Genomic DNA, 20883 nt, shown 5'->3' on the forward strand with positions numbered 1-20883 from the left:
GGTTTTGACCGTTTTTTATTTTTTTATTTTTTGTCAGAACGGACTATCCATTCAGTTCGAAAGATTGGACCGTTCAACTCAGGAACCGGACCCCTGACCAATCATAGCGAAAAGGGATTTAAACAATTTTGACCATAACGGTATTTGTATCCTTTTACATGCCATCAATTATATGTTTTTAAAATAAATTGAGTCAAATCTCAAATTATAGGTACTAATCTGTAATTTACCCAAATTTGTTTCGCTTGTCGAGTTGAATTTTCGGACCATCCAACCTTGTCAAAAGAGTCATGGTTAAATAAGAGGGATGAAAATCAGCGAGGACTCGGTCCAACTCGAATTGATCGAGTTTAGTAAGTTTGATGAGTCATGGTATTCTTCATTTGTTAATTATACGAGTTCAGAGATATTGGGAACTTGAATTTTTTAACCATTTTGGAAAAGATCAACAGTTGATGCTACTTTTGTACAGGACCCATGCCTTTGATCAAAAATAAAATTCCAACCCTGGGCTTGAATTATTGATATATCAATGTTCCAGTAATGTTCTTTCCCAACACGAAATTGTCTTAAAAAACATGTTTATTAATTTTACTGTCTACTGAACAGCACTTCTTTTCCATATATATGGAGACCAAACGATCAGAGAAGTCGTCTCAGTCTTTTTATCTCTTCTTCTTCTTCTTGAGAAGATGACCGTCTCTGCCGCCATGAACGCAAGAATCATGGGTTCTGGCAAAGAAACTGTCATTCTTGCACATGGGTATGGAGGAGATCAGTCTGTATGGGACAAAATCCTTCCATACCTGGCTCAATGTTGCCGTGTCTTAGTCTTCGACTGGTGCTTTTCAGGCGCCGTGGCCCATCTCAATCTCTTCGACCCTGATAGATATTCTTCATTTGATGCTTTTGCCGACGATCTCATTGCTCTGGTACAGGAGCTGAACTTGAGCCCCTCTGTATTTATTGGGCACTCTGTGTCAGGTATGATAGGATGCGTTGCGTCCACTAAAAGACCCGATCTATTCAAGAGGTTAATACTGCTTGGAGCTTCTCCCAGGTACAGATCCCCTCTCTCTCTCTCTCTCTCTCTCTCTCTCTCTCAGACGTAAGTTTCTTCTATTTGTGTTGATCTTAGGTACTTGAATGCACAAGACTATGAAGGAGGATTCGAGAGATCAGCTGTTGAGCAAATGTTCATGACCATAGAGTCCAACTTCAGCTCATGGGTTCCAAAATTCGCCTGTCTTCTCATAGGTGAAGAACACCCTCTGGCCTTGGAGATGTATGAGAAATGTTTGGGAAGAATGAGACCAGAAATTGCGCTTTCATTGGCTAAAACCATCTTCTTGAGCGATGTACGAGATGTGCTGGAGAGGGTTCAGGTCCCATGCACCATCGTTCAGACTTCCCACGACGCTGTAATTCCAATATCCGTCGCTCGCTACATGCAGAGCAAGATCAAGGGCGAATCAACACTGGAAATCATTGAAAACGATAACCACTACCCGCAGCTGACGGCCCCTCAGTTGCTGCTTAATGTTGTTGGTAGAGTCATCGGCGTTGGTTTTGATGACAATACCGAGCTACCATTTCCGTCAGCCGACGGCCCCTCAGTTGCTGCTTGATGTTGTTGGTAGAGTCATCGGCGTTGGTTTTGGTGACAAGATTGAGCTACCATTTCCGGCAGCTGATGGCACACCGATTAGCATGATTGTGTACTCAGAGGGGATTAAAATACATAAAACTCTACTTAATTAATTTTAGTGTTTGTTTTGGTTAATTGGTTGCTATGGCTCGTTTTTTGCAGATAGTGTGAATGAATTGTTTGTCTAAATGAAGCTTCTTAGTTCTTTAAAAAACTTGAGAAAGATGATTTTTTTGTATGATTCTCCATTACTTGCAATGGTTGAATGACTTGACATTAACATGGTAGCAACTCTATACCATTTGCTAAGAGCACAGTGGGTATGAAGCTTCTTAGTTCTTACTAAACAGAAATTTGTGTTGTATTGCTGCACCTGCTTCGCTGCTTAGATGGTGGTAGCAACACAACTAAACAACATTCATGATCATTTTGTTAGGAAATAACAATGATAATAAATTCCATCTAAATCTGATTCATAAGGCTGCGTTTGGAAACGATGAAAATAAGTGTGAATGCAAATACGTAGAGTGTAAATGGTCCATATAAATTATAAAGTTGGATTGGTTTTGCACTGACAAATTTACTTTCTTACCAAATAGACTTTTGGTTGTAATGGATACAGATACAAATTCCAATGAAACATATGCCTTTTTTTTATCAAAAATCCACTTGAATGCAAATTTATTTCTTTTTTATTGATGTACATTTACATCTTATTGTCAATGTAAATATGCATTGAAATATATATTTTCTGTCATTTGTCGATGCATAAATATAATGATGCCAAATATAGACAAAAATAAACCAGAATGCAAATGTAATATTATCAATGCATAAATGTAATGTTGCCAAACACACTCCATTTGCATTTCCAAAAGCATCATCCTAAGTAAAACTCGTGTCTAATAACTCAGTAAAGCTGAATTTGTCGACATCCTAAGACAGTTATAAAAAATATATATTAAATTACCATAGCTTACCGGATTTTACTTATTGCATATTTGCATTTTAGACAAAATCTTGCATGGTCTAGCCACATCGATACTCTGTAGGCTTTCAGAAAGACAGTAGATCAGGTCCAGTTCTTTTGGCCCAACTAATTTGTTGAAAGAATATGCTGGGCCGAACTCCGATGGGTTTTGATGGATTTGGTTTTCTTCTTATTGGCTATTCCCATCTATCTTATAATGGTCAAAACCATTTATTTCGACCAGTGCCCCCTAGTCCCCTAGTTTTTTTTTTTTTTTTTCTGTCCACGTTCAACAGTGTGCTGCCCACAGGCTCTCTAGTCTTTACACATATCACGCTAGTCCATACAACCAGGTATCCAGCACTGTTATTACTGTTATTGTTGTAAAGAGTTCATTTAGACTTATTCATGCGAGGAGCCCTGTCGATAGCTCAGGCTGTTGAACGCAGATGGCCAATTTTTTTTTCTAAACTTTATAGATTTTAAACATTTCAATGTTTTTAGAGGTGAAGGTCAGGCGGACTGGGCCGGATTTAAGATCAACCATGCCCAAGCCTAAGAATTGGGCCTGAGGCCGAAACCAGGGCTCAGCGATGTCAAATCAAAACTGTCCAATCTAGGTCTAACTTGCATAAAAATTTGATGCACATAGGTTGATCAATCAACTTGATATAAGCTAACTAATAGTGGTTCAGTTGGTGGGATATCTATCTCATAGTAGTAGAAACCTGGGATTAAGTCTCACTGTCACTAGGGTTGGGAGGTTAAGGGGATGATGGCTTGGTCCTAACTCCTAAGGGCTAGGACCAAGTCTAATCTAAAAGTAGGAAACCCAAAATTTTTGACTTAGGCCCAGTCCAAGCATCGAAAATCAAAGTCCAACCATATAAAATTGTGGACTGAATTGGTCCAGGCTTCTGGGGCCGCCCAAATTGCACCCATAATATATATGTCTAGTTGTTCTCAAGCAAGGAAGAGTGTTCATTAAGACCAACATGACATCATATATAAGCTGCCGACATGGTTATTAACTTATACTCACACTAACCGTGTATGATAAGAGAACACACTCTCTTGTGTGGGTTGATTGAAATCACTAATTTTAACTCTGACAATGGTGGGCCCTAATTTTCTCAACCACAAGTCCAGATATGCTCCTCACAGCATGTTTTGACCGTACATTGAGAACATTTTTCGTATTTGTATTTATTATTCGTGAAGAAATGTAAACAATACACAGTGGGATGTGGTTGTAAGGTTGGTGTGAAGAGGCTCTACGAGGAACAGATTCCAATTCCTCAACCACCAAACAAACTCCACCCAAATGTGCCTCCAAACTTAGTTGTTAAACCCTAAGTAATGTTACTTTACATAAAGCCTCAATCAATAAGACAAGTTTATCAAAAAAAAAGCAATATTATTAGCCAATCTCTAGCAATCTTGTCTCATTATTGCTTGTGGGGCTAAGGCTCTTACAATAATTGACTTTGATGAATAAAATACTGAGGTATTCCTTCTTTATTAGGTTATATAGCCCATTATAAACATCTTGTTTCTACTATATCCTGTCCCTTTCCATCTAAGACAAGTTTGGATCTCCTACCCACAAATTCTTTTTACATTCATACCCATACGATACTATAGACGTGCATTGAAAATATCTCCCTTATCATTCATGGGAAGATGTTTTCAATATACACGGTAGTGATATCTTATAGGTAGGGATGTGGGAAGAGTGTGTGGGTAGGAGATCTGGAGTGATCTAAGACCATATCCGTATTCGTGCCTAGGTGCCTGTTTGGGAGGGTTGAAATACAACGACTTCTGGCCTTTTAAGGTGGGTCTCACACATAAAACCTAAAAACTATGTTTGATGAAAATTCTGGAGAGCTCAAATCGGCTGTCAGTCATTAATTTGAAGGACCGTCCACTTGAACATAATAGGTTATCCGAGTGCTTCAAAGCAGCTGAAACCAGTTTAACCTTATCTTCAGCTCAGCCCTCCCAAACACCAAGAGATTAGTTGTTCAAAATGTCAGTATCCTTGCATTGTTTTTGGCTATCTGATTTATAGTACAACCTCATTTTTGGATTAAATTATTATTCACCATCCACTCTATCATATTTAATTGTTCAGTAGTCATTCAATCAAATTTCATTATAGAAGTAGTGTTGCTTAATTACTAACTATATGAGGTGTTTCAAATTGAGGTTGTAATCAGATAATCCTGTCAACTGGATGATGCCGAGATGGAAGGACGAAGCCAAGGTTCAAAGTATTGAAAACACCAAGTGTATCATAAAGGCAATTTTAAGATACGTATCGGGATATGCCTTGGATACGCATGCATATCAGAGAAAAACTAAGATACACATAGATACGCTTGGAAACACTTTAAATACTTTAATAAATCATAAAAATACATCAATAACACTAAATATAAGACCTCAATGAGGTGTATATACATTAAATTAAATTAATATATTTTAATGGTTTTATGAAGAAATATATTATATCTAATTATAATTTCATTAAAAATCCTATGCTTAAATATAATTTATAAATTATAATTCTTAAGTTTTAATGTTTTATGGGATGAAAAAAACCCAACTCTCCTATCCAACCATAAACATGCATTGGCACAACTTCTATGTGAAAATATAATTAATAATTATTTATTATTTAAATAATTATTATTTATTATCCATTTTCAAAAATTATAAAAAATAAATAAAAATTATATAATATATCCGAAAAATAGTTATTAAAGAAGAAATTATAATTGTGGATATGATAGATCATCCATAGAATTATAATATATTCATATAATTAATTATTTATTTATTTTTAAATTCTAAAAATTAAAAAAGTAATTATTAAAGAAGAAATTTCAATTGCTCTATGGATATGATAGATCATCCATAGAATTATAATATATTAAATTGTTATGATCAAATATAATTATTTATTTTTTATTTTTTAATTCTAAAAATATAAAAAAAGTAAAAAATATATATATATATATATATATATATTAAAGAAGAAATTTCAATTGCTCTATGGATATGATAGATAAATCCATAGATCTAAAACATATTTATTCTTTATAGGTAGATAAAAAACTTACATTTTTAAATTTTTTGTTAATTTATATTTTCCCCAAATATCTTCATGAAATTTCTATAAATCTACTGATAGCACAAAAAAAAAATTGTGATTTTGAATGTAAGAAATGTAGATCAACATAAATTTAAACATTCAAGAAAAAAAAAAGAAATCACAAGATATTATAAAAGATTGAAAAACTTTACCTATTTTTCCATATATTTTCAAAATTTGAAAAATCTTTAAAAAAATTAACAATTCACACTTGTTTCTTGCAAATCTAGCACTCTAGGAATGAAGTTTGGAGTTTTAGAGTCATTTGGGGTGAAAGAAGACTTATTTCAGGGAAAAGAAGTTTGCTTTCCCCCTTTAATTTTTATTTTAGTTTTTGGCCATATCATTTTCGTTGATACGCTACCAATACGCCACAATACACCCCCGGTACGCATGAAAAAAGATGAAACATCTGATTTCCATGTGTATCCTATATCAGTTTTTAAAAGATACAATACGATACGCCCCATATCGAGCATATCGTATCGAAATTTTAAACCTTGGACGAAGTTGTACTCCAAGATCTGAAACCAAGAAAGTAGTCAGAGGCCCAAGGAGTTATTCCCTAGGTAGGTACTCCAACGCTCAAATTAGTCCAGAATGGTGGGTGGTCGGACGAGCAATTGAGAGCAATGCTAGTTCGAGCAGAATAGCAATATGGATGCTAGAGAGTCCAAAGTCCCTTACCTTGGGCAGATGTTACCTACTTATAGCCGAAGATGAGATCACATCTCTGCCCCACAATGCCCCACAACACATCCCTATCGTGTATTGGGAACATCTCCCGATGATAGTACCAGTCCCAATGATGTCATCATTGAGAGATGTTCCCAATACACGGAGGGGATGTGTTGTGGGGAATTGTGGGGCGAATGTGTGAATTCGCCGAAAATCCGTGTCCAATTTAGATGAGGCTTCCGGGATTGTCGGGATGAGGTCATTCGTCGAGATCTTCGGGATAAGGCCTAATCCCTGGTGGAGCTATCTTCCTAATCCATACAACGCTCTCCTATCTTAGTCATGCTTATCCATTTGACGTGATACCGATGTGGCCAAAGTGATAAAACGGCCACAGAGATGACACGTGACACCCGAGGCCAGCTCAAGCATAACCCAAACAATCAAAAGCCATAGGTCAATATATTGTAATATTTTCTTAGCATACATTTGTCATATATTTATATTTTATTCATACTTACTTGCGTAGTTGGTAGATCCGTAGATACGGTAGGGAACCCTTCTGTGGGCTTTTTCGTCAATGCACGTGCGGGACAACATAACACTATAACAGGGATATTTTGGTCAATTTCTTTTTGGTAATCAAAGAGAGCTTCTATTCAAACCATTAAATAGGAAAACAGGGGAGGAAGAGTCTAAACTCAGCTCCCACAAAGCACGCTTGGCTAGAGTGTGCGCCAAGGAATTACAAAATCTTGGAATATGATGAAAACTAACAGATTCAAAAGATGTTACAAAGATTTTAATGTCACTCCAGATTGCATTTAGTGAAGATAAACAGGTTGAAGCAGCTGAGTTAATAAACAATCGGATGTCATTTATCACCTCCAGCGAATCTGCTTCAAAAATCACCTTTATTGATCCAAACACCGAGGCCTCCATGCAGCCCAAACGTAAGGCCATGGCTTCTACCATCTTCACCTAGGCACAGAGGCACTTGGGTAATCTACCTGTCAAAACGCAGCCCTCTGAATCCCTAACTATACAAGCAATACCAGAGCGTTAACCTTTATCCACCCCCCCCGGGGGGGGGGGAAGGGGACCATCCTCTTTGCTGTTCAATATTTGGAGTTGGGTCTGAAGGAACTGGTCGACTAACAGAGATCGATCTGAGCTTCTGAAATGAAACTCCAACTCTTTACAGCTACCTGACTCGGGGTGGTGATTGTACCATTGAATATCAGCCCATTACGAGCCTTCCAAATCTCCCAGCAGAAAACTGAATAGGCCTGTAACCAATCTTGGTTATTTGGCATTTCATGCTGCTGGGCCAGCAATTCAGCAAACCAGTCTGAGAAAGAGTCGTGATCTATCCCCTCTGTACGCACTGCAAGGTTGCTAGCAAACCAAACAGCCTTCGCAAAATGACATTTAAGTAGTACATGGGCAACCGATTCTTCCTCCTCTCCACAACGGGGGCACAGAGCAGAAATCCTCATCCCTTTCTTGGCCAATAGCTGGTGAACTGCAACAGCATTGGAGATAGCTCGCCACAAAAAAAAAAATATATATATATATATATATATTTAATTTTTGGGGGGGATTTAGAATTCCAAACCTTCTTCCAGGCTGCAGGCGGCATCTGAGGATACTTATTATTCCTATTAGAGGATTCAGCTTGAAATGGCCTTTGAGAGGATAACTTTGCAACATAATAACCACTTTTGACAGAATATTCCCCATCCTTAGAAAATTTCCATATCAATCTGTCCTCCGATTCATGTAAGTCAATAGGAATCTTCTTTATAGCAACAACTTCCTCCGGAGAGAAGAGACAGTGAAAGATTGTGATATTCCACCTTTGCGGGTTTAGGAGAATCAAGTCAGATGCTCTATTAACAATGCAATCAGCAGGCCTCTCAGAGATCACTCTACCTTCCAACAAATTTGGGATCCACGCATCATTCCAAATACCAATATTTTTTCCATTGCGAATCCGCCAGATTAAGCCCTTAATAAATCTCTGCCATCTAACAAACTCCTCCAAGCCTAGGATGGCTTGGCTTGGAACCTAGAGAAGCCTCAATAAACCTGGTCAATTAAAGGCATAGTGTTTTGTCTCTTTAGTTTTTGAGTTTCTCCCTTGGGCCTTGGCCTTTCAATCCATCTTACACTTTAACTCAAGTTTCGAGAGTTCAGGTCTGCGCCCCACAACGTCCCACAGCGCATCGTTGCCTTGTATTGGGAACACCTCCCGATGATGACCTGATAGTATCGTGTGCGACATTGTGGGGCGCAGATGTAAATTCAATTTTCGAGCCTTTCAGCAGGCACTAGGGCTCCAAACGCTTTCGCATCAGCGCCCCACAACCCATCCCAATACAAGAAGGCTCCCAAATCCCAATACATGCTGAGATGTGGATGTGAGACGCCAGTGGGGCGCCAATCTGATCTTGCAGCAAACCATTTGCCATGTGATCGAAACTTCTAACCGAAGGCTAAAGATTCCGGATCTCCTGCCCACGAGAATTCTGCCTACGCCTACCCACAATACACTACCCCGTGGGCAGCAGATCCGGAAGCCTAAAAAGCTAAAACCTTATAATACGTGATAGTTGCACGTGCGAGAAAATTTAGTTATTATGGTTTTTTTTTCATTAATTCAGACAAGAAAATTTATTGTCTTTCTCCTCCGGCCTTCAGGCTAGTGCTCTATGGAGTTGTTTGTATCAATCACTCTGCATCTCCAAGTGCGCACGTTAAGGACCTCTTTCTCCTGCCCTTCACACCCAGCTTTTTCTCTCTGCCTATAAAGTTGTAAGTACCAAAGTAACTACTGAAAACTCTCTGCTCTCTCAGCTGTCAGCCAACTTTATCGTTTTTCTTTTTTCTTCTTTCTACTCAGATTTCGGGACTTTGCTCTGCAACTCCCTTCAGATCTCGAGTTCTCATCTTTTAAGTTACAATTTCGTTGAAGATCGAAGTAGATTTTTTCGGTTTAAGCTTCGTGGATCAGATGCTCTTGTTCTTCTTTTCTTTTTCTGTTTGTTTTCTGGAGTAGATTTAAGCTTCACGTGTGATAACTGGGAACTGTTTCTGAGATCGACCCTTTAAGAAAATTGGTAATTCTCGTGGGGGATCTTCATATTCAGCTGTTTTGCAGTCGAGAATATGAAACATTGTTCGGTTTCTGTTTAATGCAGCTTCCTCTTCAAAAATCTGCTAATGACCCAGTCAGAAGTAGTACTTCGGATTGATCCTTGTATTTTTTGGTGAACTTAGTTTTTTTATTTGTTTTTTTCTTTAGTTCTCTGTATTAAAGAAAGTAGAATATTGCGTGATTTCTTGTTTCGTGTAGGTTTTACATTCGAGGAGCTGTAAAGAAGTTATACAGTGGTTGAGTTCATATAGGAAAAATTAGTAATCGGCTGGTTTGGAGAAGAAAACTGCTTCAAAGAATGCTGGTTAAGCGATTTATAGTGAAGTAAGGTGCGAGGAATTAATGGAGGAGAACAACCACAGAGAAGATTTACATAGAAATGTACTTAGGCAGTCATCCTTACGTCCAAGTGGAAGCTTGAAATCCACATTGTCAGGGAGATCTACTCCAAGGGGTTCTCCTTCATTCCGAAGATTGCATTCTAGTCGGACTTCACGGAGAGAAGCTCGAATCAGTGGAGGGCGTTTTCTGTGGATCAAGAGCAACCGCTTGGTCTTCTGGCTGATTCTGATTACCCTCTGGGCCTATCTAGGGTTTTATGTTCAGTCCAAATGGGCTCATGGTCATGGTGATAATAAGGACGAGCTCATTGGTTATAGAAGTAAACCTGGTTTTGGAATTTCGGAGCCAGAAGTGAATCAGCGATCAACAAGTCAGGATTCTTTTATGGTTAATACTGGTTCAAGTGAGAATCAGGCGGAAGGTAAAAAGCTGTCCATATTGAAGAGAACAAGTGTGACCTTGGCGAAAAAGGGGAAGCGAATTTCATCTTCTCGGGGAGCGTCCTCGAAAAGGAAGAGTAAGAGAACAGGTACAGCACGCAGCTTGCATGGTAATACACGTGAGAAACAGAAGGCTGTGGTAGAAGATCAAAGTAGTGGATTGGAAGAGCAAGAAGAGGAGATTCCTAAAAGGAACACCTCATATGGATTGCTTGTTGGTCCTTTTGGTTCAACAGAGGAGAGAATTCTGGGATGGAGCCCCGAGAAGCGATCAGGTACGTGTGATAGGAAGGGAGAATTCGCGCGTCTTGTTTGGTCTAGAAATTTTGTGCTGATATTCCACGAGCTTTCAATGACGGGAGCCCCCGTTTCAATGATGGAGTTGGCAACTGAACTCTTGAGCTGCGGAGCCACAGTTTCTGCGGTGGTTCTTAGCAGGAAAGGTGGGTTAATGGCAGAGCTTGCTAGAAGAAGAATCAAAGTGCTTGAAGACAAGATGGAGCTCAGCTACAAAACGGCCATGAAAGCGGATCTTGTCATTGCAGGATCTGCCGTTTGTGCATCATGGATTGGTGAGTGAGAATCCCTCCATAACATTTCATTCATATAAACAACAGCAGAGGAACAAAGTCTTTACTTGTCATTCCAATAGCAGATTCTTTTTACCTCCAACCACATCTTCAGGATAACCAAATTGCATTAGGATTAGTGCAGGCATTGCCAATCCAGATGGTCCTACCAATTTATGGTCTGGATTATCCACATATGGTATAAAAAACTTTTCTTTATAAACTATATAACTAACTATATGCATGTCAGTAAGATACCAAAAAATAAACAAAAGTTTATCTGTATTATCCCTTCAGTTGGTCTATGGTATCTTCATGACAAAAGCATCTTATTCAAGATATGCCTATTCCTGGGATGATAAGTCTGTCGTGTTATTTTTCCAAAGCCCATCTTGCATTTTCATTCATCCAACAGCTAGTTTTCATGGAAGGATGTAAGCTTTTGGGGGGTTCTTCTGCACAACATGGAACCTTGTATCTTAACATAATCATTATCAATGAAAATATTCCTTCTGGTCTTATGCCAAATTACTCATCAATGATTTATGCCTGTGTATCTATTGTAGATGAATTGCTAACCCATGTCCTAATTTGGTTCTACTCCGTTTCAATACAGATTTTCAGTCTACTATCTTTCGCAAAAAGTAACTTGCATATTACTTGACGGTATCAAGTTTAAAATGTTGGTTTTGATGAAAGATTAATTATTGAAGGAGACTCCAAAACAGTAGTAGAATGGCTAAAGAAGGGAGAGGGGGTATCTTGGCATCTAAGGAATGCCCTTAGGCGTTTCAAATGGCTTTCTAGGGGCATGTTTATTCAGGTTAATTGGATTAGAAGATCTGCCAATAGTCTGGCAGATGGTCTAGTTAAGCAAGGGGTTCAGAGACAGTATGTTTTGGGCTCAGCTGTAATATGTTCGGGGGTTTAGACATTTGGTGTCTTATGTATTTTCCACAATGCTTTGTTTTTATGCTTTCTTTTAAAATTAATAAAATCCTTTTATGAGTTACTGATAAAAAAAATGTTGATTTTGATGAAATTGTTGATCACTTAAAAACAAAAAATATGTCAGAAATATTGAAATTTTTGTGTATATTTATTGTAAAAGTTTTACAACATTTTAAATATTAATTTATTAAAATATATTTTAATATTTAATTCAGAATGGGTTTAAAAAGAAAATGGTCATTATTAAAAAAAAAATATTTGGATGATAGCTATTTTGATGTAAATTGAAAACCTTACATCAACATAATTAACAAAATGAAGCTTGTTGAAATAATATAAAAAATATTGAAGCATTAGAGAACATGTCAAGACATATTCTAATAAGTTTCGTGCTGGTACCCATGGAAATGGCAACATTTTGTGGAAATGTCAGGAAATATGTTGACATTTTAAACCATGGTTAGATCTTTATATTCTATCTTACCAAAAAATTATCAATGATTTAAAAGTTACTTAGATATTGTAAGAGTGGATGTCTAAGGTTTTATATTCTTTGATCGAGTTAACTTTGGCTGTTGGGGGCTAACAGCCTATGCTGTTGAGAGCGTTTTTAGGCTGGACACATTCACCAATTCACACCCATGTCTATGTTTATAGTTAAAAAGAAATAAGGAGCAATTACTACTTTACCCCACTCTAATTTCAAATAATGTTCTCAACAGCAGAGGCTGTTGGCCCCCAACAGCCAAAGTTTTTTCTCTTTGATCTACCTGGAAGGAGAAAATTTTCATTAGTCATTACTAATATGAAAATGGTTTTTCTTCTTGAAATATTTCCTTGCGGTTTTTTTTTTTTTTTTTAATCAATAGCAGAGATTTCATTAATTGATTAAGTGATAAAAAACATTCAACTGGAGCTAAAGTAACTTAACTCCTTACAAATGCCACTAAAGCCAAAAATACAGAAAAAAATTACAGTTGAGCCCAAAAAACAGAACTCCTATTCACCCCTTGTCTAGCTAACCCATCTGCAAAGGAGTTTGTACTTCTCTTTATCCAAGTGCATCAAACTTCCATATCTTTTGTCAGCCAGTTGTATTTCCTCTTTTCATTGCTGTAGCTCCATGGTCTTGAATTTTCTGCTTTTAACCAATTCACTACAGTTTCAGAGTCTCCTTCTAAGATCAGCTTGTTTATGTTCAAATCCTTAGCCCTTTGAATCCCTTCCAGAGCTGTTAAATTTTTTTTTTTTATCAATAACAGAATGTTTTATTAGAATATAAAAATTGTGAAACTTTGAGTACAAGAGAGGGGAGGTAAAATATCTTAACTCCCCCACAACAGAGAACAAGAAGGAAAGCTAAAAAGTGGCCCAAAACAAAAAATCCTTAAGCACCCCTTGCTTGGCTAACCCATCAGCCATGGAATTAGCACTTCTCTTCACCCAACTGTACTTCACCTCAATATCCCTACTCGGCCATTTAAATTTTTTCTTTTCATTTCTGTAGCTCCACAAACCATTGCTGTCTTCCTTCAACCACCTAATTACCACCTCCGATCAGCCCTGCTAAAATCTCAGCCCTCAATGAGTCCCCTATTCCAATTGGACTGAAAAACATAGCCATAACAATCAGTCTTTCGTCCTCAAGACTCCCCCTATTCTGGAGGGCCCAGGATTGCCCATGCTGCTGCCATCAAAGTTCAGTTTGGTAAAGGCAATAGGAGGAGAGGTCCAAACAGAATTTGAGACCCTCTTGTCTGGGGCTGAATCTGCAATTTCCTTCCAATTCCTAGACAAATCATCAACTGAGAAGCCAATAAATAAGTCCAATGTTTTCATCCAATGAACTACCCTTGCATGAAGTATTGGCTTGCGGTTTATAACTTAACATTTGATAAAACCATACTTTTTTTTTTTTTTGTTTCAGAACAATATCTTGCACATTTTGCAGCTGGATCAAGTCAAATTGTTTGGTGGATCATGGAGAACAGACGGGAGTATTTTGATCGATCAAAGCTGATGCTTAACAGAGTAAAAATGCTTGTTTTTCTTTCAGAATTACAATCTAAACAATGGCTAGCCTGGTGTGAAGAAGAAGGCATTAAGCTTAATTCTCAGCCTGCTCTGGTTCCACTTTCTGTTAATGATGAACTGGCGTTTGTAGCAGGTTTTCCTTGTTCCCTAAATACTCCATCATTTAGTGTTGAGACAATGCTTGAGAGAAGACGTTTGTTGCGAGATGCAGTTAGAAAAGAAATGGGACTAACAGAGTATGATATGCTTGTGATGTCTCTTAGTAGTATAAATCCTGGAAAGGGTCACATCTTGCTTCTTGAGTCAGCACACTTGATGGTTGAAGGAAACTTTTCTCTCGAAGATTCTGGAATTAAAAATATGATTCAAGTAGGCCATGATAATTCCACCTTAACTGGGAAGAAGCATTTCAGAACTTTATTTCAGAATCCGAACCACATTAATGGATTTTCAAATGGATTATTATACCCCTCTGATGAATCTAATTCTTCAAATGAAAATAAGAAGAAACATTCAAGGACTCTCAATGTCCCTGACTCCAGTAATGACACAAATGCATGGATCCTTGGCAGTGATCACAAAATAAGGAAAGTATTGTCTGACAAAGAAGAAGCACAGGAACAGACTCTTAAAGTTTTAATTGGTTCTGTTGGATCCAAGAGCAATAAAGTGCCTTATGTTAAAAGAATGCTCAAATTTTTGTCTCAACATCCTCACCTTTTAAAGTCTGTGTTATGGACTCCAGCAACTACACATGTTGCCTCACTCTATGCAGCAGCAGATGTTTATGTTATAAATTCCCAGGTGATTGTCTTTTAATCTCCTTTTCACTCAATGTAAATTCACCATCTATGACATTAAGATAAGAATACCTTCCTCTGCTTGTATATATATTTCCTTTTAAATCATAATGAAATTCCATGTTATTTATCAAAAAAATATAAGAATACCAACAAAAATATGGATACAGGAGACAATAATATGACTCTCCATTTCCTGAAGTCCAGGACATAAGGATACGGGCATCCCGTATACTATGCTTATATCATGCTTTTATATCTAGTTTTTGAAGCTAAGTGTCATTCCTCAAAACTTATGCCTTGCCAAATTTAATTGAAGCACTAACATGTACAGAATTTAGTTGATTGTTAAGGATATCATCGTTCATATTTTAGAAGTGTTAATGCTATAAAGTATATGTAGAAGTGTCCATGCAGTATCTTCTGTTGTGTCAAGTATATGCAGGTATATGGGTATCATGGTTTTTTTTAATAAATTACAATTTTATTACTAACAAAGGAGGAAGATATTCACTCAAAAACAAGCCAAAATGCATGTTGTATTTAGGGCATTCTTAGAAACTCAGGTATCATAGGTGCCAATTGGCCAATTCCATGTTTTCTTTATGTAGAAAACCAGGACCTTGTTATACTTCTGATTCACTCAGTGGCCTGGCTTTAGAATTTTCTGTTGAATGGTGTTTGATTGTAAGGGGTTGCTTAGATAATCTCTGATGTCAGTCCAATGTGGGTTATAGAAATTCAAGGAACTTGTAGCTGGTTAACTTCTGATAGCAAGATGGGATAGTCTCCGTGTATAATTGTATAAATGTTGTTGAAGGCTTACATGGACATACCATTTGGTATGTCATTATGGTGGGAGACCTTCGGTGTCATTATTGACATCTAAGTTATCTCCATCTATTGTCAAAGGTTAGCATGGACACCAGAGTGGCATCAAATAAATCCTTATACAGGGAGAAATTTGTCTATTTTGGTCATCTTGGCTTTATTAAGGACACAAAATTAATCAAGGAGAAAATTGTCTAGGTGTTCATCTTCCTGTAATCATGGGAACCTAAATGGAAGTGGATGTTAAAAATGTGACTATACTTCATAGGAAGTAGACTATGATCCCCCATTTGATAGGATAATGATTAGAGTTATTTGACAGTGTAATTAAAACATCAACTGGGCAATCGTAAATCAATTAGGCATTTTGGAGGCCTACTGCTTAAGGAGACAAGTAGGCAGGCAGCATAGATATAAACATTTTAATAAGGCAGGTAATTATGCCCCCCTAATACATTGATGGTTTATTTGTAACCCATTTCAAGTCAATATGAGGGCACGCTAAGCTAAAAGTTCACACTCTTAAAACCTGTTTGTGTGTGTGTGTGTGTGTGGTGGGGGGAGGCATATGTGCTTTACTTGTAGGGATTGTTTATTTATTTTTTGTTGCCTAAGCAGAAAAACCTTGGCCATTGCCTGGCCACCATAACAACATTGGAAATCATCCATTCATTCTGATGCCATATCACCAAAAAGATTTGACTTCAGAGGACAAGAGAAACATGATCTAATGGTACTATTTTCTTTCACCCTTACATACAATTCAAATTCCATAAACCATCAGGGGAATTTCTTTTAGATTTGACCGTTCTACAAATCCTTGCAGACCCTCTATCAACTTTTGTTTCTTCTTTCCAAGAGGTCCAGAGTTTTTTTTTTTTTTTCAATTTACTTCTCTGGAAGGCATAAAAATTTCAGCATAGTTATTACTAAAACATGTCATACTTCACTCAAAACTTCTGATTGGCCAAGTCCAAGTGAGGTTCCTAAGTCAAAAATCTGGGGCATACACTATGTTCTCTGTCTAATCTACATTCCTGGCTCCTCAGGTTGTCAACATTGTTGCCTGACACCACATGTTTATCTCATGTACTGGCATTATATGTGATGCACATATTACTACCAAAAGGAGAGTAGTCATTGAAACCAATTACACAAGCAATTAGGTCATGTAAACTTATCCTTCACAACCTAAAAGTTTCTATTACATATTCTATGTAAGCTATAGGCTTGATCCTTAGGGTTATTTTAGCCTAAAACAGTACATGCATCACCCACAAGGGGAGGAGTTTATCAAGCTGAACTTTGATGGAAGTAGCCGAGGAAATCCAGGACCTTCAGGCATAGGAGGAGTGCTGACAAACAAAGATAGTAGCATTATATCTTTGTACTCAGGTCCTGTGGATGTGGGAGACTCTTTAAGGGTCGAATTACTTGCTCCTGTACAAGGAATCCAGCTTGCAAATCAGCTAGGCATAGAGCGTCTGATTATTGAAGGGGATTCCCAGGTAATAGTGGGTTGGCTGAAGGATTCGGTCACTGTGATTTGGGGTTTTAGAGATCTTCTCAGAAAGGTTAAATGGTTAACAAGGAATATGACAAAGTTCAGTGGGTAGGCAGATCAGCAAACTCAATGGCTGATTCACTTGCAAAACAAGGGGTTCTCTGGGATACTTTATTTTGGGCTTCTGTGTAATTTCTTTTGTACTTATAATTCTGTAACTAGCTTTAAAGAAAAGGTCGCATCCCGTGCCTTTCCATGGGTTGCATGTCTCTTATTTGCTGGTTTAATAAAATTTTACTCATTTATTAAAAAAAAAAGTACATGTACTGACACTATCTCAAATATGCATTTTATGCATGTGATAATATTGATAAGAGAGAAGGAAACTAGTTCCAGAAGATGCTTGGGGGAGTTAGGTCATGAAACTGTAAGATTATAGAGAGAAATTATGAAAAAAGATGTTTTTTTTATCAATATATGAAAAAAGATGTTCCTCTTTTCTTTCTTTAATATTTTTCTCATCTTTCACAGTGCCCTCTGTCAGAGTGTGTCGTCAGGCTCCTAAATCTAAAGAAAGTGGAAAATTTTCTTCAGTTGCATACATCATTGTGTAGTAACATAACCCATAATCTAAAATTAATGGATTCATAACCTATTACTCTTTTGTTTATATTGTCAGTGTTCTTCCTTTTCTTTCTTTCCTTATTCCTTCTCTTAGTACATAATGGAAGACCACCTTTTACTTTTCTATATTTTCTTCTTTTCTCTTCTTTTCTTTTCCAATTTCTAGAGAGATAGATTATGGAAAAAGTAATTGTTAGGGATGCACACCCTTCATAAACACATGTGGAGCTCTCTTTTATTAGTTAAAATTTCATGTCACATTCTGAACCACAGAATAGAATTATTTCATTTTGGTTTTCTAGGGATACAAGCATATAATCTTAACTGACAGAGTCATCCAGCAATGCTATTGCAAAATAGAAGTAGCATTTTAGGATTTCAATAAATTTTGGTTCCATCAATTAACATGTTCCAGTTTAATTTTTACAGCTAATTTATGCATTTTATTGCTGAAGAAAGAAATTATGTTAATTGACATGGCTTATGAAGCCCCCTTGGTAAATGTATGCACTTTTGTTTTCTCAAGGCAAGATGAATTGCGCATAACTCCTATCTGATCCTATTTTGACATCTATTTCTCTTAGTAGTTCCATATGTTTGTGCGTGCCTGTATGTTAATAAGGAGAATCAGGTTGTTTATGTCAGCAGAAATATTAGCTTCCAAGCATTTTTTCTTACCTATTGTTAATTATCCATCAATTTCTCCCGATTTAGATTAATTTATATGTGTTGAAAACATCTAACAATGATTGGTGCACAGGGACTTGGAGAAACATTTGGGAGAGTGACAATTGAAGCTATGGCTTTTGGACTTCCGGTATTACAATCATCTAAACCTCTCTCTTTTTTGTTATCATGAAGAAGTAGCTTTGTTCTGAACTGACATGCTTTAGTGGTTCAGTAGTCTCACTAAAGTTACAAATTCAAGCATAAGTATGATGGAAATTTTTTGTTTTCCACCAACCACCATGGTATTCATTGGCATGAATTTTCTTCTCGAAAATGGCCTATCCCAGTAAACAACCATTGGGTAATTATTAATTGCAATCATTTGTAGTGCATATTTTGTTGCTTTGGAAGCCAATGTATCACAAATATGCTTGAACTTCACATGATTTAATTAATAGTTTATTGGTGATTCTTTTTCAAGTGAATCAAAAACTTTTCATTAAAAATGAAAATACAATATCAATTAGGGTAATGAGTTAGCGCCCCAATTATTGATGATTCTGCACAATGCACCTCATCTTAAATCGCCTTACGGGCATAAATATGCATCTCTTCCATGATATCTTTATTTGCTTGACAAGTGCATTACATCTAAATATTGGCAATTTCTATGATGCCAGAAGAGTAGGATACTGGAATAGCTTCGACTGAGAACCCCCCACGAGTTTTGACAAATACTTATGATACCGGTTTTTTAGTGATCAGTTTTCCAGTATCATGCCTTTTTGGTATCATAGTTGGAGTCTTGAGTATGATATAACATTTCGCTTGTCTTGTTCTCCAAGAAGGTCAATGTTGCTTGAGACTTTTTGGAGGACTTATTGTAGAGCAAAAAAAGTTCATACTAGTCTATGAAAAATAGAAACAAATTTAGAGAAGTTAATACCAAGAAATAGATACCTTGGAATATGGCAATGCAAATATCATCAGCATATACATATACTAGAAAAAACACTACTTCTTAAGTCAACAAGAATTTTTTGAAGAACCATGTAACCCAAGCATACGTCTTTTTTGTATTTGGAATCAATTATACCGGATTCATTACAGTTTTATTTATTTTGCATTTTGCTAGTGAGGTAAAAGTTCTGTCATAGTCAACCTGCTTAACTGTTCATATTACTTCTATTTCATCTTTACTCCGTCTATTAGCACAGGTACTTCTTTGGGTTCACAACGTAATTGGTACCGAGAAGAATTGTGAGAAAACAACAGAAAACTTATCTCTTAATAGCAAGAGATGAAGTATTGGTCTGTTAGATAAACAATAATATAATTTTTTTCCTCAGATCACATATACAAATGCCATTCCACTCTGAGGTATTCTCTAACATAAGTGTGAGAAAATTTTCACTAGAGACAGATTCACTAGAGAATTGTTCTGAAAACATACACTATTGGTGAATCTTGCTTTTTGGTGACTCTGCTAGGGCATGCCCATGATTTAATCCTTGTATGAATCCAACAGCCATGTCCTCTAATCTAAAAGGACATTCTATAATAATATGCAGTGAAGTCACCAAATATAAACAAGTAGGCTTTGACAACAAATTTTTCTGTGGTGCAGGTGCTTGGAACAGATGCTGGAGGCACACGGGAAATTGTTAATCACAATGTAACAGGTCGTCTTCATCCTCTTGGGCGTTCAGGAACTCAAGCTCTTGCCCAAAATCTCCATTATATGCTTAAGAATCCATCGGAGAGAGTACAGATGGGAATCAGAGGAAGGAAAAAAGTAGAGAAGATGTACTTAAAGCGTCACATGTACAAGAGATTTGCAGAGGTCCTCTTCAAGTGCATGAGAATCAAGTAAGAGCTACAGTGGGTTTCCTTCATCATTCTTGGGAAATCTGATGCAACTTCGCATAAACGCCAGGACTCTTGAGGTTGTTGCCAGTTACAAATTTGAATACTCCGAGTCTCAACTGTTCTCATTGATTACTGGTCATTGCATTCCCGGGAAATGAAAGGTTGTTCGATTGGTGAGAACTGAGAAGATACTTGCCTAATCCGATCCAGATTGAGATAGAAATAAATTTTTTATTGCTGTAAAGGTATTGATTTTGATTGGGATTTTCAAAAAGATTACCTCGTTCTCAAACTTAAGAAGTTTGTCTACTCAGCGTGCCACTTTGTGAGGTTCTAGCTATAATAATACGAGTTGAAAAGAACCTTTGACTCGCTTCCCGTTACAGGGCAAATTCCTTGGTAGAAATTAGAACAGCATAATGTAACTTTATGGATTGTAGTTACGTGATTAGTAATTTAATATCGCTTTCTCCTCTCCCCACTTTGTATCATGCATTCATGCGGACAGACCTTCCAAAATTGTTGTACAGATAGATAATACTCACAGAAATTTAGTTTTCCTTTCTGAATTTTCTTTTTCTCTTGGGTAACCGATATCATACCCCCATTGCAACTTATAGAAGTAAATCCCCAA

The 20883-nt window shown here is 37.0% G+C and overlaps 2 protein-coding genes across 6 annotated transcripts; both read left to right on the forward strand.

Moving 5' to 3' along the window:
• The first annotated feature begins 604 nt into the window (after positions 1–604).
• On the forward strand, positions 605–1889 carry LOC104595247 (strigolactone esterase D14-like). Its single transcript, XM_010255890.3, has 2 exons — positions 605–1060; positions 1139–1889. Exons 1-2 carry the CDS (start codon positions 693–695, stop codon positions 1626–1628), a joined length of 858 nt encoding a protein of 285 aa, XP_010254192.3. The 5' UTR covers positions 605–692; the 3' UTR covers positions 1629–1889.
• A 6984-nt stretch (positions 1890–8873) lies between these two features.
• On the forward strand, positions 8874–20744 carry LOC104595248 (uncharacterized). 5 transcript variants are annotated; one of them, XM_088897586.1, is made up of 6 exons: positions 9120–9273; positions 9362–9578; positions 9815–10970; positions 13846–14756; positions 18472–18528; positions 20008–20744. In XM_088897586.1, exons 3-6 carry the CDS (start codon positions 9959–9961, stop codon positions 20251–20253), a joined length of 2226 nt encoding a protein of 741 aa, XP_088753712.1. In that variant the 5' UTR covers positions 9120–9273; positions 9362–9578; positions 9815–9958; the 3' UTR covers positions 20254–20744. The 5 variants fall into 5 exon arrangements, with proteins under 5 accessions (XP_010254193.1, XP_088753713.1, XP_088753712.1 ...); XM_010255891.3 differs by lacking the exon at positions 9362–9578 and having other exon boundaries at positions 8874–9273; XM_088897587.1 differs by lacking the exon at positions 9362–9578 and having other exon boundaries at positions 9117–9273; positions 13870–14756.
• The last annotated feature ends 139 nt before the right edge of the window (positions 20745–20883 follow it).

The sequence above is a fragment of the Nelumbo nucifera genome, chromosome 2 (assembly GCF_055504915.1).
Source record: "Nelumbo nucifera cultivar China Antique chromosome 2, China Antique-T2T, whole genome shotgun sequence".
NCBI classification, from domain to species: domain Eukaryota; kingdom Viridiplantae; phylum Streptophyta; class Magnoliopsida; order Proteales; family Nelumbonaceae; genus Nelumbo; species Nelumbo nucifera.